At 34.7% G+C, this 26783-nt stretch overlaps 2 protein-coding genes and 1 non-coding gene across 3 annotated transcripts; all 3 read right to left on the minus strand.

Moving 5' to 3' along the window:
• Positions 1-2853: 2853 nt before the first annotated feature.
• On the minus strand, positions 2854-2925 carry Trnaa-ugc (transfer RNA alanine (anticodon UGC)). Its single transcript has one exon. It is a non-coding gene; the product is annotated as a tRNA-Ala (tRNA).
• Positions 2926-4884: 1959 nt separating this feature from the next.
• On the minus strand, positions 4885-16458 carry LOC136804634 (neuronal-specific septin-3-like). The gene is made up of 12 exons (XM_067061237.1): positions 16376-16458; positions 11960-11987; positions 10975-11130; positions 10514-10690; positions 9555-9680; positions 8792-8873; positions 8373-8510; positions 7887-8004; positions 7529-7624; positions 6823-6919; positions 6473-6524; positions 4885-5712 (listed from the first exon to the last, which is right to left on the minus strand). Exons 1-12 carry the CDS (start codon positions 16397-16399, stop codon positions 5574-5576), a joined length of 1233 nt encoding a protein of 410 aa, XP_066917338.1. The 5' UTR covers positions 16400-16458; the 3' UTR covers positions 4885-5573.
• A 1403-nt stretch (positions 16459-17861) lies between these two features.
• Positions 17862-24640, minus strand: LOC136804635 (leukocyte receptor cluster member 8 homolog). Its single transcript, XM_067061238.1, has 10 exons — positions 24297-24640; positions 23699-23894; positions 23114-23228; positions 22280-22493; positions 21579-21761; positions 21031-21427; positions 20703-20786; positions 20215-20418; positions 19740-20075; positions 17862-19154 (listed from the first exon to the last, which is right to left on the minus strand). Exons 1-10 carry the CDS (start codon positions 24563-24565, stop codon positions 19098-19100), a joined length of 2055 nt encoding a protein of 684 aa, XP_066917339.1. The 5' UTR covers positions 24566-24640; the 3' UTR covers positions 17862-19097.
• Between the last annotated feature and the right edge of the window lie 2143 nt (positions 24641-26783).

A 26783-nucleotide genomic window follows, 5' to 3' on the forward strand; every position in this document is an offset into this window, starting at 1 on the left:
TTCGATTCGTTTTTCTTTTGCTCCTTGATTGGGCAAAACGGTTTAAACTCATTTAAGCTGCAGGGCCTTTGCCATCTGAAACCTTTTCCCTTCATTAATAGGAGTTTACAGACAAAAAAAGTACAAGAATTACCCAAAATAATGTCGTGTTCAACAATGGGGTCAAAGCAGGGTCAATGCAATATGAAAGTGGCCGAGACATGACAAAACATGGCAGATATTGTTTAACAGATACTAAGATATTTTATCACCTTTTTGTCGAATTTTATGGTCCGTGCACTACGTAGCATCTGGATTTAAAATATTTTTTGACAAAGGTCGATTTCAGGAAAAAGGACGATCATTAACGATTATCCAGATTAAACTGGCATTCATTACTCTTTTGTGCTTAATTGTAAGGGGTTGTAAGGGGGGTCACTTTGCAATTTTTTAGAAAAAATCACGCCGCATTAGCATCCTATAATGACCACCCATTTTATGAAATTTTACTGAAAAAGTGCCAAAACCTTCATTTTCCTAGAGGATTTTGGGAAAATCACCCCAAAATGACTTAATATTGACTCTCCCGCTCCCCCTCCATTTTATGGATTTTCTCCCAGAGTACCAACCCTACCCCCCTACAATTAAGTAGCGCAAAAGAGTAAAGGATTCGTACTCCTTATACTACCTGGGGCTTTGTAGAGGTCTACCATTCAGACTGGGTGAAACTGAATGAACAGTCTACAGTGTTCCTCATAAAGAAGATACTCAGAAAATAAGATCGCATCTCTTAAAAAGGACGGAGCTATTGAGCTTAATTTTTTAAGCCAGCAACTAGCTGAAAACATAGCCTTTAAGTTTTGTTTGGTTTTAGAAATTTATTACAAGGATAATTTTTGGACCTACCTCCGGGTACCCCGGTGGAGGTTCTATAAATCAACCCTTGTCCGTTCGTTCGTCCGTCCGTCTGTTACCAGCTTTTCTCAGGATTGGCTCATTAGTTTTTTCTGATTTTTTGCACGATGATGCAAAATGGCAATGCCCAGAACGTGACGGAGCCCGATTTTTGAGAAAAAATTTATTTGGGCAAATTTGGGCCAAAAACTACCTAGGGTTTTTTGGACTTTGTGCAAAATCCTGTCGTTACTTTTTTCTGATTTTTTGTACAAAGATGGAGGGCAAAATTCTCTAAAGAATGGCAGAAAATATAGCTTTTCTCAATGTTGACTCGTTATTTTTTTCTGATTTTTTGCACAATGATGCAAAATGGCAATGCCTAAAATGTGTCGGAGCCCGATTTTCGAAAAAAAATATATTTGGGCAAATTTGGGCCAAAAACTGCCTAAAAATAGGGTTTTTTGGACTTTGTGCAAAATCCTGTCATTACTTTTTTCTGATTTTTTGTACAAAGATGGAGGGCAAGATTCTCTAAAGAATGGCTGAAGTGGTTTTTCCTGGAAAATTCTTATTCGCCTTAAAAGACGGATTTTCGTATTCTGTGGAAATTCCCTTTAACCAAATAAGAAAATATAGCTTTTCTCAATGTTGACTCATAATTGTTTTCTGATTTTTTGCACAATGATCCAAAATGTGACGGAGCCAGATTTTTAAGGAAAATTATTTCGGGCAAATTTGGGCCAAAAACAGCCTAAAAGGTTTTTTGGGCCTGAATGGTTTAAGTGATTTTCGTATTTGGGGAAATTCCTTTTTACCATTTTACATTATTCAACACACAAGCTTTATTTTTCCATTCTGAATTTTTGTTCAATTATTGTCACTTTTTTCTTATATTCATCTGATGTTAATCATTAGGTAGGTCCATTGGGGGGGGGGGCCTCCATTCAGCATGTTGCTTGTTTGTTTTGTTTGAACAGATCAAGTACGTTTTCTGATAGTTACTGAATTGAAAAATGATGACAAAATCCAGGTTTTTTAGCAAAATAAAGACTATATAACAAATTAAAGGAAGAAATTTTTCGGTTCAGTTTATTTCTTGACAAAAATCAGATTAATTTTCGTGAGCGAAAAAATCGCGAAATTTTATGGATCCATTTTAGAGAATCGGTGTTTTGAAAATTTTCGCTTAAATTTAATTTCACGAATGAGCTAAGGCTCAGTTAAAAATTGCCCTGAAAACTTCCATTCTCGTCAAAAATAGCAAGTTTACAGGGTACACGTTTTTTTTTATATAAGAACATATGTAAGGGGGGGTTTGTAGGGGTTCGAAATACCGTTTTCCCGTCAAAATTTTTGCTGAATCCCGGAATCCCGAAAATAATAACACCGTCACACCGGTTTGTACAGGTTCAAATACCGGCATAATGACAAAAAATAATCTGATTTTAAAATACCGTTTTCCCGTCTTTTTTTTCGTCAAATCCCGTAATACCGTACTAAAAAAAGGCGGGCAGTCAGGCAAATTGACCGACGGGTATGTGCGGCGGTTAAGGGTATGTTTTTCGAAGATTTTATATTTATTACGATGATTTTGAGGTTTTATAGATTTCCAATTTTTTTGAGAATTTTTCGCGAGCATAAATTTCGCGAATTGCCCTGTTAAGATTTATTTTCGCGAAAAAGGCCAAAATCGCGAAAGTTTCTACAGAAAATGGCTTCGAAAATTTTGGATGATCTCTTAAAAAAAAGATGTGTATTTTACGCCGAAAATGATCTCGCTCGATATCCGAAAAAAAGCAACAATTCGCTAAAAAACGCGAGATTTCCAAATTCCATGAAAATGACAATGAAAAGACATGTCAATTAAAAGAAATTACAGTAATATTTTTTTTTTTTGATAATAAAAAGTAAGTTTTAACTTATTGTGTGTAATCTGTATCATATCTCTAAAAGGTACAGCCTGTTACGAATAACATGTGGAGGTGCGGGGGATCGAACCCCGGGCCTCTCGCATGCAAAGCGAGCGCTCTACCACTGAGCTACACCCCCCTGTGAGGCTAATATACACACGGCTGATATGTTTGTTAATAATAAACAATACACCGTTTAAGAGTCTCGCCATCTCCACCGTAGAGGCAGTAGTTAAAAATGCTCACTTTAGTAGTTTAGTACTGTGGAAGGTTAGAGAAATGTAAACATTGGCATTTTTTTTCTTTCCTTTAAAGAGAATGTTTTAGATATTTGAACATGATATCAATGATAATTTTATGGATCTCTCCTGAAAATTTCATAAAAATTCATCAAGAGGAAAAGAAGTTATGATTAAAAGGAGTTCTTTACATACCATTTCTCTGCTGGGTTTTCTTATGAGAACTGGACAGCTCGATGTTTCCTACCATTTTTTACGGGGGAGAGTGAAGTTTCCCGTGGTTGCAAAAATCAAAACAATGGAAAATTGTTCATACGCGTGCGCAGTCGTCACTGTTAAACGGTGTATTAAGAAAAAATGTTTTTCCGAAATTACCCTTTGGCTACTAAGATGTGAAATGAGAAGAATCTTATCTATACATCAGGCCCGAATATAATAGGCCCATTCTCGCTACATATAAAAGTACAATGATGTAGTCAAAAAATCTCATGCCTTTGTATTTTGTATTGACGAAAATTCTTCGGCAGAATTTCTGGGCGTGGTTCTTGTTTGAATCTTCACGTGACTTTAAATAACAAACGACATGAAAAGTGTGGAAACATTAGTAGGAAAATTGTCGTGAAATCAAAATCGATCGGTTATAATTCTATATACACAAGAAAGTTCCTTGATACACACAATCGAAAAAGCTAGAATACAGAGAATATCAAAAAACTTGAATGGCTTGAGAATCAGGGAGGTAGTAGAGGTCACTATGTCTTCCCGTGTGCAGCAGCTTGTACAAAGGGATTTTATGATTGATGATTGATCCTTGAATGTAGAAGATCAAAATTTGAGAGGTGGGGCCGGGTGTGACCACCTGTTGCCATGGAAACTGACGTCATTGGTTACCATGGCAACCAAAATAAAAAGTCGCCAAAATTGAGAAGTTTTCGTTTCATTCGAAAGAGCATGAAAGAATATCTTCCAGTAAACATAAAATATTACTACGAAAACATTTGAAAATTCGTTTAAAAAATATATTAGGCGAGACCAATTTGATTAGTTGTTATCAGGCCCGGACCGACCCTGAAATTCCGAAAATCGAAATAAAAATAAAATTGATTTTGGCAGTGCATTTTTATTTTCATTGCTTTACAGATGGACAAATTTTCAAAATTTATATAGTTTTTTCAAAGTTTCGAGAATTTTATGTTCAAATTTTCAATTTATCTATGAATTCGAGCTATTTGTGTCTTTTTATTTTCTATTTTGCACTTTTGTCAAGCGGAAGTAGTTTTTGCTGCCTTTTTAGGAGATTTCATAGGTAAAATTCTACTTTTATTTTTTTGCCGACCGACCGACCCTCTTTTTTGGGTAGCTTGGCCCCTAAAACAACAAATCAAATTGGCCTCGCCTTATTAGCCAAAATTGATATTTTCAGTATTTTTCTAAATAGCAATTCTGTAAGAACTAGGAACTATTATCGGCCTTTATTTTTCTGTAAACCTAACAATCAGGCTAGGTCAGTCAGGTTAGAACAGCACCATTTTTTTCCAATCTGGAGTATCTAAAGCATCATAAATCATCTCTCATAAAACGAAGACCACGCAAAATTGGATAAATATGTGTAACAGAAAATTTCGTTCCTTATATATGACGAGTTTCAATTTTTTTTTGGAATTTCTAAATTTTCAGTTCTTTAGGCTTAGTATAATTTTTGATTCACCGAAAGATTTTGAAGTTTTGTATACGAAAATTTCGAGGCTTACCCCTGAACTAAATAAATAAATCATCTCAAATGTTTTATCCTTGAAGCTCGCAATATCTTTTTTAATACAACCGATGTCTCAGCCACAAAAATATTTAAGCGTTTGTAGTTGATAGTAAAAGATAATATAGAATATATTTTTTATACAATGATGAAAAAAAATTAATGAATAGATACAAAAAATTGTTATAATTTTGTAAGTGTTGAAATCGAAGAGAGTGACATAAAATAATATGAATGGGAAAAAATAACAAATAAAAGAAATTGACAATATTTTGAGAGGAAAAAAACACAACAACAAAAAAGAGAGCAGCCCCTATTTATAATATGTCATTTTTTTCTACCATATAACATAAAAACTATCAAAAAATAATTATTAATACTAAAAACTACAGAATAGTAATGGCTGTATTCTAAACTGAGCGGCGATTAACCGCTTTTTTGTTTAGAAAATACTTGCATTGTCAGGCAATCCTTGACCAAAAAGTATCTTTAAATTTCTTTTTTTAATTGATTAGCGCTAACATTTGAAGTGTAACATTGTTGAAGCTATAATTCAACTATCGTTGCATTTCTAGACCACCATACTCAAACACGATAGCCTAAATCTATTAATAACATCATCATCATTTAAGACTTTTATCCCTAAAGTAATAGTGTCGGGGTGTTAAACTTCTTTTCATGCTTTAAATTTGTAATTTTATCTATAAATATACTAAAAAATGTTTCCATCTATACCCTGAAGTAAAAAACTGTTCTTTTTGTTCATGATTCATTAAATTTCCAGTGGGGAACCTCTCAAGCATTAGTTGCTACCTCTCCAGTGGAGTGAGCAGGTGATGGTGACCCTTGGTTCATCTTCTCCGCCAACTTCAGTCGACGGTAATTCTCGTAATGAATGGCTTTGGTGACTTCGATCATGTCCTCCATGTGTGTTCTGTAAACATCAAGAAAATAAAATTTAGTTGAAGAAAAAGCGGGAAGAACTCAGCTTGAACGAAGAGCCTTAGAACAAAGATAGATACAACAATCATAACGTCCTAATAACGTTCATAAGGTGGACGCTGAAACGCTGTTATGCAGCAGCAATAATCAGCGGTCAAAACAAAGCTTATTATCTGAGACGGAAAATGACTCAACACGACAAATTAGCTTTTCAATATTTTTGCTGAGTTTGGCTAAATACTAAGGGCTTAAAAGCGGGATGAGGTGGAGTTTTTACAAGCTATTATTTAACGCTTGGTTCTAAAGAACGCGTCATTTTTATCACTTCAAATTACCAATAATTAAAGTATCTTATAAAAACTCAATCTCATCTGGTAAAAGCCTCTTTTTCCATACTTCTTTGAGACAGAAATCCGTCTGACACAGAAGAATTGTGAACATTGAATTTATTAAAACTCAGTAGACGAACAACCTTTAAACGTTCATACAAACTTGGAAGTTAGCACTAGGTTAACGTTGTTTTGACGTTAAGAGTAAGGTTGGGCAGTACTGTTATTTGTACAAAAATGTACAAAAATACGTGATTACCTTATTGGAACTAATTTTCGCGGGAATAAATTTTAGCGTTTTTCGCGGTTTTTTGGAATTAGTTCCAATAAGGTATCTGAAAAATCTCGGAACAAGATATTGAAAAACGTGGTGAGAATAATTCCATGAAATAAATAAATAAATATAAATAAAAAAGTTCTTACTTAATGAGTAGATCTCTCAGGAGTGGAAATTCGCAATGTGCACGGTTTTCAACTGAAAAAGAGAAATGCTTGAAATTAACATTAGTTTAAAATTGTAGACTAAAATATTAGGTTTTAGCTCTCTTTTAAGAAAATCAAAATATCAAAAAATGTCTTGAATACGTTTCGTTCGAATTTCCTTAGAAAAATTGCGTCAACGTATCTCTATATCCTGGAAACGATCATCATTGAATTCTTGCTGGAAAACATGAAGAATCGGAATTCAAAAAATACTAGAAGTTCCATAAAAACCAAAGTTTTTGACGAGTAAATACAATTGATATAATATATAAATTAAGCTTCGAGCTCACCTTCGATGATTCCCCATTTCGTTTTGCGACCGAGAACATTTTTACTTCCAACACTGACGTATCGATCACTTCCCACAACTGCAAATGGGATTTGCTCCTGGAATGATTGAATAAATATAAATTTCATTTTGAGTAAGAACTCTATGTTTCGGGGGGGGGAGTACTAGGGTAACGAGCTGACGGGTATGTCAGCGGGACTAAAAAGAAGGAAAAAAGGAAAATTTTGTGAATTTTACGACCCTTATTTGGAACAAATTAACCAGATTTTTCTGGGGGCAAAATTTTCTTATTTTTCCTACCCTTAGTGGGACTGTCAGGTTCCAAAAAGGTACCATTAAGGGCGGCACATTCCCGTACCCTTCACTTGTCTAGGGATCCCTTCCCCTCCAGCTCTATGTTCCTTTGGAGCTCCCACATAATATGGATGATTAAAGAAGTCGGACAAGTAAAATATTCTTTTTTTATCTATTTAAAAAATTGTTCAAAATGGCCCTGCAAGTAAAGCAACATAGTTTAACAACATATAGTTAAAGTCACAAAAATATATAAATCCCCAGTTTCTTTAGGAATATGCAACACTTGAATGCTTTCTAAGATCGAGTCACTTTTACGACAGCTGATTGGTTGAAAATGAAGTAATAGGTAGGGAAAATAGAAGAGTTACATCATTTCGGAGAGTGAAGCGGATGAATTTAAAATCTTTTACCTTGACTTTGTTGTTGAATTTGATCTCCTCTTCTGTCAGGTTAGAGTGCATGATGGGATAGATGTTCAAGTTGTTCAATTGGACGTCTTCGCGAATCTGTAGTAAAGTAAGATAATGTTATTCAAAAGAGCTAAAAATCGACACCTTAATAGAAACATCCAGTATCAAGTAAAAGGACTTATAAATAAATGATGGATGGATTTTGGTAGTTTTTGAAAACAATAGATTAAAAAAAAGTTGGTAGTCTATTATATTTGTAAGTCGTTGGTTTGAAGTTCCAATGAAATTTGGCAAGTCCTCTCTAAAAGGATTTGTAGAGCTACTAGGATCTATTTGGACACTGAGAAACAACATATACCCTTTTCTTGAAAGCTTCTCGTTCTTCCAGTGTCAAAGTATCAGCTTTTGCAATAACTGGGATGACGTTGACACATTTGTCCAAATGTTTCATAACAAGGATATCCAATGGCTTCAATCTAAAAAAAGAATTCAAGGGGGGGGGTTACTGAAGCATTATTGAAAACATAGCTTTCTAAACAATGCTGAAGGTTATGATGTCAATGAAAAAACACCTCTGGAGTATTAATAAACAATCTGATTGTTTTAAAAAGCTCGAAATCTGTGGCAATCACCTAGAATTCCACAATGCATTTTGCTCTAAGGTTTTGCAATGTCAATAGAGTCCAGGAATTTACTTTACTGGCAGTTCAGCTAAAGCCTAGACCTGATAACTACTTTTATTCGCCTTTGACTGCCATTCATGTATTCATTTATAAAGGTGGAAATCTCAGAGTAAAAATGAAAAGATTCATGCAAGGTAAGAATAAAGAAAAATGATACCCACCTGTGTCCAGTAGGTGCGATAAAATAGAGACAACAATGAACTCTGTTATCAGGGATTTTCATACGTCTGTTGATACTGATCTCTTCGTTCAAATAAATATCGTATTGGCGATTGATGTATCCAAGCACAGGATCCCAGCTAGAAAACAATAACCATTAAAATATCTGTTTACCTCATGATAGATAAAAAGCCATTTTCTCATTCAAAAACATAAATACTGCTTACTATTTTAAGTTATGCGACACAATGTGAGCTAAGAAAATTAATGAGGACCATAATTGTATGCTTTCTATAGCATGGTCAAATAAAATAGATATTTTGCAGAACCTGAAGTAAAGTCAAAGGTTAGAGGACTGCAGAGCTAAAAATTGAACTAGAAGCTGAAAATGGTAGTCTGGGTAGTCAAATATTTTCTATACCAATTTTTATTATTGATTTGATCACCGAATCCAGGTGTATCTGTCACTGTTAACTTCAGGTTGACGCCCTTTTCCTCCAACACTGTAAAAATGTTATTCAATGTTTTTTTAAACCATGCTTAGTCAGAAAGTTTCATATAGGAATAATTGGTTATGTATCTCTTAAAGAAAATGAGTAAATTTTACTATTGTATTAGGCGAGACCAATTTAATTTGTTGTTAAAATCAAAAAAATAATAATATCGAATTTCCACTACAATATATTTTACACACTAGTTATTTGCAAGAATCAAATTAGATTAAAACTGAAAATTAATTCAAGAAATTGAAAATTTTAGAAAATCATGCATTCCATCCATACACTGATCTTCATCGAAGATAAAAAAAGTGAATTTTTGAATCTGGATATATTTTTTGGAAAACATTTTCGGTACTTTACCAACCCTGATAAATGAAAAATTTATTCTTATTTTTCCGACCGACCAACCCATATTTTGCTAACGATCTGCCCGTAGAACAACAAATTAAATTGGTCTTGCCTTATCAAAATAAAAATCGATTTTGAAAGAAAACATTGCTGTGTATTTTAAAAGGAAAATAAGTAAATTGTATATTTCTAACCTGTTCTAATAGAAAAATAACTTTTGACAGAAATCATTAATGTGTGTTTAAAACTTTAGGAAAATAGTCAATTAGGAATATTTGAAAGAAAAAGTTGAAGAAAGATGCAAAGTATAAAAGTCAAGATAATAATAATTCTTACCATGTGTAACACTCTTGATTTCTACAGTTTTGGGGATTTCAGAGTTTTCAGGTGTACAACTTGTTCGAGAAGCTCTTGTTTTGAATAGTGTGTTGATGAGGGTAGATTTACCAAGACCAGAGCAACCTATAAGAAAAGAGAATTAGCTTCATAAAATCAAACTAAAAGTAAAAATATTCATCTATTGGCTGTCAGAGAAGATGGGAGTGAGGGAGTCTGTTCACTTTTCTATTTCAAATGCTGGGGTGGAGAGTTCCTGAACTCTTATTACTTGGATCAGATTGCCAAACAAAGTTCCTCAATGTCCCAGTAAGCGAAAACCAGGGATCAAATCCACAACACTGAAAAATGCTCTAATCAGCTACCTGACCATTAAAATAAATGGTATTAAATCAAAAACTATTCTAAAATCTTGATTTAGGCAGAATTTGTAGCCTTGAAATAATATACCTTAAAGGAAGAAATTTTGGCGGAAAGAAAATTTGGCGGATTTGGCGGATTTGACTGAAATCCGCCAAATTAAGTTCCCGTCAAAATTTCTTTTTTCTGCCATCCGCCAAATTAAATTCCCGCCAAATTAAACATTTTGAAAATATGATCTCTTTTAAGGTGTTTTTGCTGTTTTTTCGCTGTTTTGACGCCATCTTAAGGTTAAATTTTTAAGCGACTGCCAAATTAAATTCCCCCCAAATTAAATTTTTTCGTCCATCCGCCAAATTAAATTCCCTCTGAAAAAACTTTTTTGGCCATCCGCCAAATTAAATTCCTGCCAAAATTTCTTCCTTTAAGGTAATCCTTATGAAAAGACCTAAGGTACAATTTTAAGATAAATTTATTAAGAAAAGTTTCAATGCAACAACAAGGAGCAACCCTAGCAAAGAGAGAGAACTACTATAAAATAATCTACACATTATCATACTTTTATCAAGCAGAGAGCTAAAATAGATCATCAAACTTACCAACAACCATAACATTGAACTCAAAACCACGTTTCAAAGAATTTAACCGAATTTGTTCTTGAATTGAATCAAAGCCAACATAGCCATCAACTTGAGTTTTCAGTTTTCCTCCCCATTGAGTGGTCATTGACATTGTTTCAAGCATTATATTTAAAAAGTTTGTATATGAAAGCATTCCTGAAAATGAAATTATGAAAGCATATTAGAGATAAAAAGTTGTGACAACCTGTTGAAAATATCCATTCTAAAGAGGCAAGATATATTTCTTTAAATATTTGTGATGGTTTAAATTCTGTGATATCTGTTGACTTTTCTGTCACCCCTTTTCATAAATCTCAGTTTCTTTTAAGTGCAATGGCTTTGTGTTCTGTTCTGTTAAAATATTGAATAAAAGAACAGTAGATAATGGAAAATGTATCAATTTAAATTTGACAAATTAAAGAATGAAAAATATATCATACCTTTCTCTGCTCTGGCTTCAGCTTTTTTGCAAACGCTTTCTTTTTCTGCTTCGCTAAAATTTGGGCCCATAAGTTGGACTGCTAGAGTTATAATTGTTGCAACATCAACTTTGCCTGTTTCTTCCACATCTGCAAACTTGTAAACTTTCAACAAAGCTGAAATGAATGAACATAACGAGAATTCTTAAATTGTTGATAATAGGAAAAATGCAACACAAAATTACAAAATCATCAAAGAGGGAAAAAAACTTCACACAAATAAATATGACCCCCCAAGCAATTTGGAGTACATTATAAATGAGACCGGTCTTGGTGCGGACAGATCGATAATATGTGCGGCAAAAAAGCGGCGAAAAGATTACCGTGCAGTAAAATGATACCTTTGTATCTACCAGAAATTATCCGAAAATCTTTCCTAGAAATTCCATTCAAACGCACTTGATCGGTCACTAAAGAGCACCATTAGAATGAGTGCGGTATTCAGTGCGGTCATGGTGCGGACATTTTGTTTTTATTGTTTTGCTTGTTTGAACTCGAGGCTGAAATTCTTACGGCAATCGAAAGAAATATAAACAAACGGCTGGGACCGCACCATCGTCCGCTTTCGTTGGCACTTTGTCCGCACGGACCATACGGTACTGTGTGGTCTTCTGGCCGCTTTTTCAGGCTTTTAGTCGCACAATTAACCAGTCCAAAAGCGGCAGAAGCATGACCGCACCAATACCGGTCTCATTTTTAATGTACTCCAAATCGCTTGGGGGGTCACAAATTAGCCAAAATATCTTCAAGAGTCTTGTCTAATTTTCTTGACCTTCAAGACAGAAACAGAAATATCTCTTCCATACTTTAATAAGCAAAATCTTTGAAAACTGAAAAATATTCTCTCTCAGTGCACATTTTTTTTCTTACCAGCTTTTTTAACATAGTCACTTACAGAAAAATAGAGTGAACATGACTAATTCACAAAATGAAACAAATATTATACCTTCAGCTTGGGCGTTGGTCAAAATATTCTAAGAAGAAAAGAAAATAATTACATAAACTAAACATAAACCATTTTACAACAGCCAGGCAGAGGAGTAACTAAAATAATCCCATCATCTTGGGGAACCTGCCATTTAGCCCAGGATAGGTGAACTAGCCCTAATATATATAGGCAAGTTAGCTGATAATGAAGAAAAAAATGTTTTTAGATCAAGTACCTTTATGACAATGATTTTTACATGTAATTCTTTTTTTAATATGGGTACATATTATCTGAATATGGCAGATGGAAAGCCAAAGGGTCTATTTTGTTCTAAGACTTGGCTCCCGGCCAGGAATTCCTTTTTTTCCAAAGAGTTTCAGGCTCAAAGTTCCTTATAGAGTTCCTTATTTACTTTATTTAGTTCCTTATTTTGAAGTTTATAACTTCTGTATAGGTAGAACTTTTCTCTTTTTGACACATTGCATACCGTTTCAGAAAAATTTCACCATCTCTTTATTTAGGTTATTGTAAATGTTTGTAAGTTCAAGTTTAACTCTTACTGGTCCTTAACTTGATTTCTTATTCTCAGCCTGAGCAGTTCCTTAACAATGCCTTATTTTTTGGACCAATTTCAGGCTTGAGTTCCTTACTAACGTGCTCCTTATAAAAAAAATGTAATATCTGTCTATTTTAAAAATTAAAATAATTAATAATATAATAATATAATAATTAAAAAAAATGTAATATCTGACTATTTTGGCAAGAAGAGAAGATTTTTAGAATAGAACAGACAGTTTAGACCTAGACTCCTATTAAGATTACAGGATTTCAGGCCTGGCTATGAATAATAACTTAAGCGTGCCAAAATAGCACTCCATAAAAAATATGTCATAGATTATGGCGTGTTATTTTTGTACGTTCTTGCATATTTTAGAAGTGCTATTTTAGCACTCGCTCGGGTGAGTTAAGGCATGTCCCAAATATATTTTGCGTGACGCGCACCGCTTCCCATTATTCCTTAACTCTCATATATAGCTCAAAACAATCGTATCAATGAGAAGATTTTGAAAAGTGCTGGGTCAAAAATTTACAATAAGTCAATCTGAAGATATTGGTCAAAAACTGATTTTGACGTTATAAAATACATCGAAAAAACACGTCAAAAAGACAATTTAATTGATGTCATTATTGAAAAAAGGCAATAATTCTGATTAACTTACTACAATCAAAGCAAAATTTTGACTGGAGATGTTGAGTATTTATTTTGAAATATTTCGTGAAAAAAAATTGGAAATTCATGATGACGTCAGCATTTTTTGACGTTTTTTAAATTTTTTCGACAACAAATGACGTCATTGAAATATTCTGAAATTTTTTTAACAAATATTTCAGAATCGTTAATTTACAACTCCAGTCAAAATTTGGTGTTGATTGCATTAATAGAATTGAAGTTATCGCCGTTTATTTGAATCTTACTCATGACGTGTTTTTTCGATGTATTTTATAACGTCAAAATCAGTTTTTGACTGATATCTTCAGATTGACTTAATTTAAATTTTTGACCCAGCACTTTTCAAAATCCTCTCGTTGATACGATTGTTTTGAGCTACATATGAGAGTTAAGGAATAATGGGAAGCGGTGGGCGGCGTCATGCAAAATATATTTGGGACATGCCTTAACTCTGCCGTCCAAAGCAAAAACCAGGTAAGTCCAAAATTTCGAAAAATTATTTTTTGCTAAAAATTGACTCTATAGCACCCAAGTAACCTATTTTTGAAAAAAAAAATTCAAAATATTTTTCCTACCGGGAAAAACGGCCATGTCATTTTCAGGTGTGTCCATCGAAAAAAGGAAATTCCCAAGCAAAGGAAGGTAAGTCCACCTATTACACAGAAATGGACATACCTTCTTTTTAAAGAAAATAAATTATTTCTCTGAGATGGACTTACCTCTTTTATGGACTTACCTTAGTCTAATTATGGACTTACCTTCTTTTAAAAAATGCTACTGCACTGTCAATTTTCCAGATACGAACGTTTAGCATTTCGAATGTGTCAATCGAATGTTCGAATTCATTCTAGAATTCTAAAGTTTGTTTCGAAATTTCCCTCACTCTGAACTCGTCTTGTTAATTTAAACATGGACTTTTTTTGAAAAAATACTATATAACCACGACATTCATTTCTTATGTCAAAAGCAGGTAAGTCCACAATCTCTCAATAAATCGATAATAAATAGCTGAGTAAAAGAAATTGACTAGCCTTTTACTTTCTACAATTACTTTCTTTCCAAAAATACAAAACTTGAGCTAGTTAATAGAGAAAAGGTACCAAATTTCGGCTTGCACGCTTGATGATTCTTGTCGCCTGAACAAACCTATGCTCAGACAGGGTGTCTACGGATTTTTTTCTCAGGATTTTCAAGGTTTTCAAGTTTTTTTGGTCCTTTTTAAGTGGTTTTTCAAGGTTTTTTGGCTAACGATTTTGCACTTTTCAAGGTTTTTTTTATACTCAGTTGACATATCTCTCTACAGGGTTTTTTTTCAGAGTGGTACTATGCGAAAGTAAAATAGAAGACGACAAATAAAATTTATTGGCTTTTAGCAACCGGCGAATTATTTCCACAGTTAAATTCCTATCTCCCTCTCGAGAACGATATATACCACATTTTTACTCCAGCTACCTAGTCTTTCAACTGTTGAAATAAAGAATTAGAAGTAAAAACCAAATGTTTACAGTGACCTAGGAGGTGCAACCATGGTTTGCGTTAACAAGAGAAAATTTTAATTTTGACTCTTTCAAATGGCTAAAAAACGTCCTGTTTTTGATTGCTTTTGCCAAAAGTGTTGTCTTAAGTAAATTATTTTCGATGCTACAATCTTTTAAAAAATCTTAGAGTTTGATTATTATTTTTAATCGAACTTTAATCGTTCAATGGAGTTCGATTGGTTCGATTGTTCGATTGGTTCGACAAATTCGATTGATCGGGCCTGGTATATTTAAGGTATTTTTCCTATGAAAAGACCTGCTACATACATTTCTCAGGTGATCAAATTAAGATTACATTGTAACAGATCACCATTTCCAGCTGTACAGCTGTACCCCAGACCCGATCAATCAAACTTGTCGAACCAATCGAACTAATCGAACTCCATCGAACGATTAAAATTCGATTAAAAAAATTAATCGAACTGTAAGATTTTTAAAAGATTGTGAGTGTTCGATTAAGTTTGACCAATGGGTTTCGGTTCGATCAGTTCGATAAACCAATTTTGTTTGACAAGTTTGTGCTGCTCCACCACCGTATATTAGTTTCTTTTCAAAGCCAAATTCGGAATGTAAATCGGGAAATTACTTCCGATAACGGATTACACACTTTTCCTGTATTGTTTTAGCGCCAGAGGCGGTTTGTTGGGGCGTAGTATTCCGCCACTCGGCCGCGCACGAAATCGCAACAGAGGGGCTACGGACTTTATTTTGGATAGACAAATATCCGGCTACAATAAACGTTAAGCTGTTTAGTCCGGGAATTGTTGAAATGGCAATCACGTGCCAGGCAGTCAGGCACATCCTGGCAAATGAACGGGGTGAGCATTTGCATGGGGTATTCGTCACCCAGTGTAAATGAGATAGGACGTCTCAGGCTAAAAACGTGAAAATGAATAAAAATGAACTTCAAACTGAAAATGGGAAAAAAGGAAGAAAACTGGGGACTTTATTTTTTCGTTAAAAGTTTCTTCAATCTTCGAAGACAAAATTGACCCATGGAAAAAAAATTTCATCTATGCAGATTTTTGAAATGAAGCAAAATATTTCCAACCTGGTGTGGTTCAATTGCGTGGGGTATTCAGTGCTATTACATCACTTTTGTTTTCGACCCCTTGCATTTGCCACCAATCGCAAGTGAAAAATACCCCGTTCATTTGCCAGGATGTGCCTGACCGCCAGGATAAAGTTTTTGCAAGCGAGGGAAGATGTGAGGATTTAATATCATCGAACTGCTCTGACCAAACTAATGGAACTGCTATTGCTTCAAAAATTGTGAGTGTTCGATTATCGAACTTTAATCGTTCGATGGAGTTTGATTAGTTCGATTGTTTGATTGGTTTGACAAGTCTGATTGATCGGGTCTGGTGTACCGTGAATTCGGGTAACATGCATCAGTGGAGGCAAACATGCATAGCCCTCAAATGAATGACCCGTCTGGTCATTAAAATACAAAGTTAGATAAAAATAAAAATGGTAGAGTAGAGCTGCAAGCGGAGCTGCGTAGTTCATTTGTTTTGAAATTTTACTGCTTTGATTGGTGAATCATTTGATGGCTATGCAATTTTCCCTCTACTGATGCAAGTTAACCGACTTCACGGTATGCCTTTCATTCCCAGCTCTTGTTTTTCTTGTCCATGAAAGGTTAGCTACAGAATAAAAATTTACCTTCGATAGATTTGGTGCTGCCATTTTTAGTGATTTGAATAACCAGTTTACACAAGATAAAGCTGTTATTTATTTGATTTTAAGCTAAAGTAAGAATCGAGTCAATCAAAAAATTATCACCTTATAAATAAAATCCCAGACAGCAAGCCAAGACAAAAAATTATCAGCTTTTTGTCTGGTTTGACTGAGAAGTTTTTCAGTCTTGTCAGTCTTGAGAAATAAAAAAAGAAACCTTTACAAAAATAAATAAAGGAAAAATTGCAATAGGAACTGTTCATTTCTATCCCTACCTGAGGAGACATACATTTATATCAGAAAAAAAAAGTCACTTTTCATTCACTTTTTACTTCAAAACCAAAACAACCTCCCACTTTCAGCGTTCTAAATAAAAATGGCCACGGCAACTTTTGGCCATAGCCCGGAGTCGCATAAGGAGGCGCCTTTCGCGCTAGAAAAACGAAATAAGTCGATCGAGTCGCGGATGTTATTGTTGGCTTAACTTGACCCATAAACTGTATTCTTTAACTTAAATATTTAATTTTCTTCAGTTGTCAAGAGTTCAATCAATAAAAACACTGTGTAATCTTTTGAACGATTTGATTCTTAGCACTAACACTCCATAGGGAGCTCTCTAAATCTACTACAATAGACTGGTGTGCGAGAAAGACATAACAATATAACATCACAAGGTAAAACAGCGATATTACATTTTCGCCGTACGAGATGTTTCGCTTACAACGAGGACGATTTCAACAAACAATGTAAAGAACAGGGTCACAAAGACTTAGAATGTTTCCGTTCGTAACCCCTCTCACACTTATAATACCAACAAGACAAGTTTCATTTGCAAAAGTTTCTAAATTGTAATTATTTAATATTCATTTTCTATTCTACATTAGATATAAATCCACATTTTAATGCGATAACATTGGCCGGTTATTATTAAAGCAATCAGGGATTATATAAACATGGGGTTTTGTGGCTCAAAAGTAATTTGACGTTATTACATTCAAGTCTACATTTAGCTCATTTCTAACCAATGACCGATCTAATCGAATATGATACATGTGAGTATTGAATGAAATTATGTGAAAAGTTTTCGTAAATTGTGATGGAAATAGAATACACGAGTTACATAACACTCCAAATGAGGCTATACATAGTCCTTCCCGTTTCGTCTGGATAAGGCAATGGTTCTTTTAAGAATATCAAAATTAACACTTCACTTCATAGACAGACTTTAACTATAAATTCAACGAATGTCCTGCTGATGGGACTGAAAATATGACGCAAATTTAATTTAAGATTTTTCTTTAAGTGGCAATTTCACTATCAATTTGGTAAAGCAACTTACTTAAACTAAAGGACAGGGGAAGAAAAGAATGGGACCATTGACAGTAATTTTAGATGTGTTTTTCGAAAGTATTTCACTTGATTACAAAAAGGGGTATCTAAAACTTGGAGAAAAAAAATCACACATTGAGAGTTCGATTTCTTCGAATCGTAGATCTGAATCTTTTAGTAAGAAAAAAGAATAATAATTTCATAAATCATATATACAATTTGTACAAAATAAATACAAAAAAATTGTCACTGAATTCTAACTAACTCTAAAAGAAGACTGGAGAGACAATAATGGAATTGCAATTTCGTAATCGTCTTTGTCAGAGTGGGGAACTGGCGTAACAGGGTACAAATCAAGCATCTAATCGATAAGAAAAATTCAAAACTGAAATTGACATTATAAAAGATCGGGGAAAAGGATAAGGGAACAGGGTCCAGGGTTTAAGTCGTCATGTCATATGAATACAATTCATAAAATATAAGCAACAAAACCGCCTACATCTAGTGAAAAAATTAATCATAAAACAAAACGAAATCAGAGTATTTTCATCAAAATTTCTCCATGAATTGTTTTTCATTAGGTAATCCAAGACATCAAAACAGAGCTAACTCTAGTATCAGTCTATTTGCTCTGTGTACGATTTGACAAGCATATAAGCACTGTCAAAATCGTATCCAATCATGTTTGTTGTATATCTCTCATTGTGACATGCTGCATAGAGCACTCGTAACAATTTCTTCTTGCCGTAAAATGCAATGTTAATATTGTAATACTTGAAATGTCTGAATCTGCTCCATATATAACTCAATAGGCACTCGGTTTATTGAGACTTACAAACCTTTCAATTTCAAGGAAATAACCATTTACTGTTCATTTATTAAGAACCACCAACCTACCGTGACTTTCATAATATAGTTCATAAGGGATACCATATATAATGCGTGCTACGTGTTGAAAATGCTGTAAATTTAACTGAATTAAAGGGTAGGTAGAAACACCATGTAGGATGAATTGACATAGTGACAGCACAGCGAACAGGATAAGATATAGGGCAGGATCTATGAACAGGACCTTATTTTTCATTTTTTAAAGCTTAGTCTCTTTTTGTGTAGTGACTGAACTACTACTACCGTGTAGGGGGTGCGAATAAAACCTTCTTGGTAAAATGAGAGGACCTTGACATGAAAATCAGGCTTCTTTCCTCCTTTGCTTTTCATTGGATGAGGCACTCAACCAACTTTCACAGCCATGAAAAAACTCGAACGAGCTGTATGCTCTCTCCCTTATGTAACAACAGATGCTTTACAATCAACTTTAGTGGGGTCGTTAGCAAGGAATATGATATTCAATTCTTGAAGCCAAGCGAGGCATTCGTCTTCAGATTTGAAGGCTAATTGGGTTGTTATATGTGCGACACTTAAACTTGGTCGATACCTATCAACCACGGTTGAAAAAGAAAGAAAAAAAAACATGAATATACAGAGAAAAGGTAGATTGAGCTTTGTAAAGGACTGAAGTTACAGAGGACAGATTTAGTCTCAAGGTCTATCCCGAGGGTTAAAACTTACCTGCGCATCGGTGAAAAAATTCCCAGAGTCCCGAGAATTTATCCCAGCGAAAAATAGTAAACTTTTTGGGGCAAATTGTTTTGTAAAGATATTTGAGATTCTCATATATTTAAGTCGAAGTTTCTCCAAATCCAATCACATTCTTACCGATACTGTCGCCCACTGGCTAAAAAATCCTCAATGGGGAGCTTAGATTTTTTAATAAGAAAATTTTAACACTTAAAAGTGCCTTAAAAAGAAATACAGGATGTGTTAACAGTACTACTATACAGAGGAGGTAATTATAAAGAAATGTATGTGCTTAGATGGGGTTGACTTTATATACTAAAAGGATAATGGTTGAAGAGATAAGTTTAAACTGCTCATTAGATGTGAGGAAAGGCGACTGATTTCTAGGATAGGCTGGCTGGTTTCAGAAAGAAGGGGAGGGGAGGGGTGTTTATATACTTACGCCTTCACTAGCCGTTTGAGCTTCTTTACGTTCCCTAGCTATAAAAAGGTCAATGAGAGATCCACCCATTTTTGGTGCTTGTAAATAAAACTTGAAAAATGAACGATAATTATCTAGTGCCAATGCAGAGCGCACCGACAGGGCGTGTTGAACAAGCGCGTCTTTCTTCAGATCTTTGGTCAGTGAGGCAAGACAAGAATTTAAGTCCAAAGTGCTTTTTGTGTAAATATAGTAGAGAATACTGTAGGCCGTAAACTCGGCTACTTGACCGTTGATTCCTTTGCTGTAAAGCCTACGTAAACACGTTTGGCATTGATTGAATTCCTCTCGATCACCCTGGAAAAAGAGAGAGACAAAATGAAAGATTACCAAGTTGTGGTTATTATAAAAGGATGGGTCATATTAAATGGCTTTAAAAATATTTAAAAAGGATGGGATACAATTATGAAGAGGGGAATGTCTGCCTAAAACTTACTTTTTCGAGAGCAATTCTAGCGTGGGTTTCATATACTGTAACTGTGAATTCGTTTTCAATTCCTTGGACGGTCAAATCTTGACGGATGGACTTCATCTGTTCGCAAGCGAAATGGTAGTCGTTCTTCTTCTTCCATTGCGTTTCGACGTGTTCCAATGACTTCTTCAAAATGTTGACGGGACGGACTGTCGATGGATCAGGCGCCTGCGAAGGAAAAATGGGGAAATCATAGAACCGAGAAATCAACTGTAATGTATTTGAAACCATACATGACTAGGAATCAAAGATGGCTCTTCCAGTTAACTATTAGTTTCCCCTAAGTGTAATGCAAGCAAGCACCTACTGAAAACCCTTCCGTAAGTTTTGCATGCATGTTAAAATTTATGTAATAACTTAACAATGTTTCCTTTACAGAACATTGTAAAAAAATCTAACGTAAAATGGAAAATGTCATGTTACAGTAAAAGGGGTTAAAACATATTACCCACCGAAGTTAAACGTAAATATGGTTTTGTCAAATCTTGGCAGTATCCGTTGATGTGAAAGTTCATGTCGACATCTTCATCCATTGGCTGCAAAAGAAAACAAGATGTATTGTTATAGAGTTGAATGGTCCGTACGATTGGTAGAAAATTGGTATGACAGGTTCCTAGTTAACCATTGAGTTAATAAAATATTTGCAAATAATAAATTTAGGAGTGAAACTTAGCACCGGTTGTTGATGTAATGGAGACTCCCCAAAAAGCCATTTACGCCATAAAGTTTGCCAAAGTTTCAGTATTGAAATCTTTAGGAAACTAGTAGAGAAAAACTTACTGATTCTCCTTTCGGTATTAAATTGGACGAATTGAAGCTCGAAGACTTCTTGAAGTCTTTCTGAAATCGTGCAGCTCGATCTTGTTTCTTCTGTGTAACCTCTGTATCGTTTTCAATCTTAAATTGTTTCATGTTAGGTGTACTTTTGCTTTTGGCCATGATGTTGTTATTGGAATTTTTGATCATTTTCTTACCGAGTCTGTTCTTCATTTTCTTACTGAATGCAGGTCGAACGTTCTCCAGACTGTCGTTAGAGGAGCCACCACTACTTGAAGAGCGCCTATGGGACGGTCTACGAGTAGGTGTATTACTCCTCGAACGACTTCTGGAGCGCGACCGACTGCCAGTGTTACGATATGAACTTCTTGAGCTACGTTCGTATCCTTTTGGTGGAGTTCTAAACAAAAACGATTAAGGGAGTCAAATAGAATGTCCAAAACCATACATGACTTCTAAAAGAAACATTTTCAAGTGTTATAGAGTACATTTAGTAAGATGGATTAAAGAAAACAATTCCTAGGTTTTTCAGCTCAGTTTAGAAATCTTACTTGAAAAGAGCCTTTAACTGCCAGTTGATAGTCCATGCACTACCATCACTGATAACTTGATTTACAAAGGTTTTCAATTTCTCTTCCATTTTATCCTTAATTCGTTCACTACCACACTGCTCAAATGATTCTCTGACCCATGTTTTCATTGCTTCAGGCCATTCCTTCTTTTTATTGTTCTCGCTGAAAAGAATTATTAAATTTTTAAAATAATAAAGACCTGTAAAGACAGCGGTATTGACAATAATTCAAATGAAAATCTATTTAAATCTATTGTTAACATGAAAAGCAGTACGATCAACTTAGCAATTTGAAGGGTTTTTTTACCTTTAAGGTCATTTACATAAGTATGCACACTCTAGAGCCATGTAAGTGTAATTCAATACTTAGTGGGATAAATGTTCGTAGGGACTTTATTTCGCAGATTGCGCTATTGGGAGACAATATTGTCACGATTTTATGCCTTCTACCGCCAAATCCTACCAGCTGGTTGTTGAAATAAACATCATTAGCGCTTCTCTGATGTCAGTAAGCATTCAAAAATTGTTTATTTGACAATTTCGAGTTTTGTTGAAAAATATTGTGCAGATGATGCCTTTCCAAATTTCCTTTGCAGATGACACCAAAATTTTATCCCATTCAAAGTAATTCCTTCTAAAGAGAGTGCACACTTCCAAACCAATGTATTTTAGAATACATACCTTTTTAAAGGAGTTGTGGGCTTGGTGTGCTTTGCTTTAGGCTCATCTGTGTTTTGATCACCATTTTTCAAGTCTTCTCTTTCACGTTTTTCAACATTTGTATTAGCATCAGGTTCTCCGTCATTGGGTTTTTCTCCAACCTTGAGGAATCCCCCAGATGCCCATCCTTTATTTTGAGGGTTCATATCATTTGATTGTTTGAAATTCATTGTAGCTAAAACAAAAATTCAGCAAAGGGTTCGTAAGTGGGTGGATAGGACAACATGACGTCAAATCTCAACATTGTTAGTTGTACTAAGTGTGAGTTAGATATTGTTCTGAGAAAAAGCTGATGATAGACCACTTATTCTTACTTATTCCACTTAGTCTTTTATGGTTCAATAACAGAACGCTGACAATCTTAAGTTCACTTTAATTGGACAACACAAGCATTTCTTCATCAATTTAAGTTTGCTAAAATATGGATTGGATGAATAGCGACAAAGGATTGAAAAAAATTTAGGTACCTTAAAGGAAGAATTTTTGGGGGAATTTAATTTGGCGGATAGCTGGATAAATTAAATTTGACGGGAGCTAAATTTTGCGGTTGCAGGATATTTTTGGCCAAAAGCGTTATTAAATAGGCCAAAAAAAAAGTTTTAAGGCTTGAAATAGCATGAATTTGGGGAATGCGTGAAATAAATCAAATTTGGCGGGAATTTAATTTGGCGAATGGAGGAAAATATAAATTTGGCCGGAACTTAATTTGGCAGAATTTGGCTAAATCCGCCAAATTTTCTTCCTTTAAGGTAGTCATATTAGGCTAATAATGCCAGTACAAGTTATAATGCTTACACTTTTGTTTCCACATCTTGTTATGTTTGAGAGCATCTGCAAAAGATTTTGGTTTTTCGATGACTTTTTCTTTGAATTCTTCTTGTTTTGATTTGTCTTTCATGTTATTTTGGTTCTGTATTGGCGAAGAAAATACAAAAGGTGTAACTAATCAAATTTTGAAAGGGTTTAGAAACATTTAAGGGTTGAATTTAGACTGATCAGTTGTCTGTACTGTACAGCTCCATAGATTCATCCCTGAGCTCAAGGAGTGGGGATCTTTTATTTTTGTTTGGGGAAATTTTTGGGGCTATGTTTTGAGTACTTGTACTGGAGGATGAGCTGATTTCAAATAATTTTTAATTTTCAATCATTTTTTCCTTGTGTGACCATGCATCATGTTGATATTTTTTGATAGGAAAAACTTTCTTATTTAGGTGAACTTGTTTTGTTTAACAACTTCCAAGGATAATTTTTCTTTTATCAATTTTCCCCTCCCATAAAAAATTGCTGGGGGACCCCCTTTGCACTTTATGCAACTGTAGTACAGACCTCCTGCCAGAACTGTACACAATAAGGAGCTTTTCAAAATGTACTTTAACGCACCTGAATGTTTTTAAGCGGAGGTCCTCCATTTTGTTGATTTATAGGAGCACCATAATAACCACCTTGAATGTTATTGTTAATGTAATTAGCAGGAGGTGGTCCATTGAATCGTGGGCGACCATTGTAAGGACCATGATTTCCATACTGAGGCATGTAATTATTTTGATAACCTTGGTAGCTAGGATTATAAGGCATTCTAAAATAAAAATAAAAGACATTAATTTTATAAAATATAATGGGATTACACATGAGACAAGAATCATGACTGAACTCGTTAGCAGCATGTCAGTCAGGCTTTAAATATTGATTATTTCTTTGTCATCATCTCTTTAAAGGGTAATCTCTTTGAAAGGTAATCTCTGGGTATCAAGACAATAATAATAAGTTAAAGCAATCACTGATGGGACATTTGGATCCACTTGAATTGTTACTTCAGGCCATGTCTAAGCTAAATTTAAAACCCAGAGATGTATACTATTATATAATAAGTAACTTTGGCAATCGGCAAAAATCCTTTAATAAAAAAGCAGCAATCCTTTTGGAGAAGCAGCATTTTTTTAAATTTTAAAAGATAAGCTAGTTAGCATCATATCATTACCTTTGGTACGGTCCAGGTGGTGGTTGATTATAATAGCTACCAGGTGGTGGACCATTAAAGTGAGGATTAAAATTATTGTATGGTGGGTATCCATTCCCAATCATTCCGTTTGAATAAGGGTTTGCATAACCACCATTCATACCATTATGTTTTGGTTTATTCTTATTAGCTTGCAAATCTTTCAATGCATTTTGAGCTTTATCCCAGGCATTATTATCAGCACTCTTTTCCTCAATTTGTGTTTCATTGTTATTCTCCATTTCTTTCATCTTTGTATCTATTCTTGTCCTTGTATATTCAATTTTTATGCTTAACTTAATGTTACTGGAAATGTAAGGAACAGTGGTCTTAATAAATCAATACCTCTTTAACCCATTAATAAACGCAATTTTAACATTCAAAAAAGTTTAGAAGCTGTAGGCTGCTCCATTATAGATATCCATATAGGGGCAAGCAAACCTTTTCAAAAACAATCAACATATTTTGAATTGTGTGGATACCTCCAGGAAAAATGGCAAATTTTGCAATAATCCCCTGCGCCCTGGAAAAGGAATTCTATTGGTCCCGGATAATTCTACTTTATTACCAGTAAAATGAGGGTTTACCCCTTGGAAATTCCAGAATTTCTTTGAACCCTTGACAGCAAACCAACATTTTCTTTTAAGTACAGCATTACTTGTTTTCTGGCCCTTTTTTAACAAGATTTACTTTCAGGGGTTGAAATCTTCAAATTTCCATCCCAGGTGGGTTAGTGAGAAATACCATTGTATGTTTTTTTGAAAGCGGAACATACTTCCTTAATTAATTGGTCTTTTTTAGTAAATTAAATGTAGCATAGGTTGTGCATTAGGATTAGTTGCAAGATGACAGGGGTAGGGTAGGGCCAGTCCCCTCCAGCAATGACCCACAAAACTGCCTGGTCATGTTTGGGCCTAAATATTGCAAGACATTCTTTCAGACCAAGTTTGGGGGGTTTTGAGATTTTATGGGGGATCAAGTAAAAATAGGGGGATAACAACTTTTGTTCAAAATATCAATCATATTTTATATTGAAATTGATATTTGGTGTGGGACAACTTAGAAACAAGTGTAGATAGCTAAATTTTTGCCTGTCGCACCATGTTGAACTCTTTTTTTCATATAATTTTAAACACAAATTTCAATGTTTTTGGTTTTGAATGACCAGTGGACTGCTGCTGTAAATGGCATGGGTTCGAAATTTCACTAAAATAGGGGAGGGGGGTACACAATATAGTTCTTCAGTTGAGCTAGAATCTGAGAATACATCTGTGTGCATGTTTTAAAACTTTGGGGCAGCCTGGAGACTTCAAAAATTGTCAGTTTTGGCTGAAATTTGGCTCACTTGTTCCTTGCGTGAATATCTGAGGGTGTTTTTTCTCATTTTCAAAAATTTTGAATTTTAGGGCCTGGGATCGAGTTTTTCACCAAAACAAGGCTAAAATTTTGGGGCAACCTGGAGACTTGAAAAATTGGCGGATTTGGCTGAAATTTGGCACACTTGTTCCTTAGGTGAATATCTGGATGTTTTTTTTCTCCTTTTTTCAAAAAATCTGATTTTTAGGGCATTAGGACGTTTTTGCCAAAACGATCTTTTGGGACAATCAGGCCTTTGAATAATCTGGTTCTCATGAGGAAACCCTGCAGAGAAACGGTAGAGCTCCTTTTAAGGCGGCAATCACAAATATCTTTGTTTTGCGTTGCCCTACCAACTCTCGAAAATTGAGTCGGTGATTTAGTAAATTTATTGTCAGACTTTTTTGTCGATGACGTTTTCTTCGTTCAAAAACTTTATTATTGCTGATTTTTTGCAAGCGATTTCTAGCGCATTCGCGGTATTTTGACTTTGTTTATCATTAAGTGTGCCAGTTTGGGTCACATTGTTCAAAGGTCATAATTTGAAACCACCCATAACAAGCGGTTGTTTTGGCTGCTGGCTGGCTGGCTTCAAGAATATACTCAAAAAATGGATGATGGAGGTCGGACGAGAAGAAGAAGCCCAGAAACTTTTACGACCGATCGGACTCACTTTATAGACCCAACGAGGACGGGAAATGAAGATATTTGTGATTGCCACCAAAAATTCACCAAAATTCGAAATTTCCAAGGCAATTGAATTAAAAAAGGCAAAAAAGAGTGGAATTTCCGATGCATTTTGCAAAAGTATATACATGGATTTTTATCAGAATTTGCGACCACCACTGGAAAAGAAAAATTATTTCCAAAGCTAGAAAAAATTTTAGAATGCACGTCGTCCGTCAGTCAGGAACAGTCGCCTTATTAGGAGACGCCTCCTGATTAGGAGACCCGTCTCCTAATCAGGAGGTTCACGTCTCCTAATTTGAACGAAGAAACTGCGCATAATTTGGTTGCTCCCATTGGAAAGAGCACAAAAATGGTGACCATAATGGTGATTTTCAGAAAAATCCACCGGTGGAATCAATCACAATTCTAACAATCCATAAGAAC

Source organism: Clytia hemisphaerica, unplaced genomic scaffold, assembly GCF_902728285.1.
Source record: "Clytia hemisphaerica strain Z4C2 unplaced genomic scaffold, Clytia hemisphaerica genome assembly, whole genome shotgun sequence".
Classification (NCBI taxonomy): Eukaryota; Metazoa; Cnidaria; class Hydrozoa; order Leptothecata; family Clytiidae; genus Clytia; species Clytia hemisphaerica.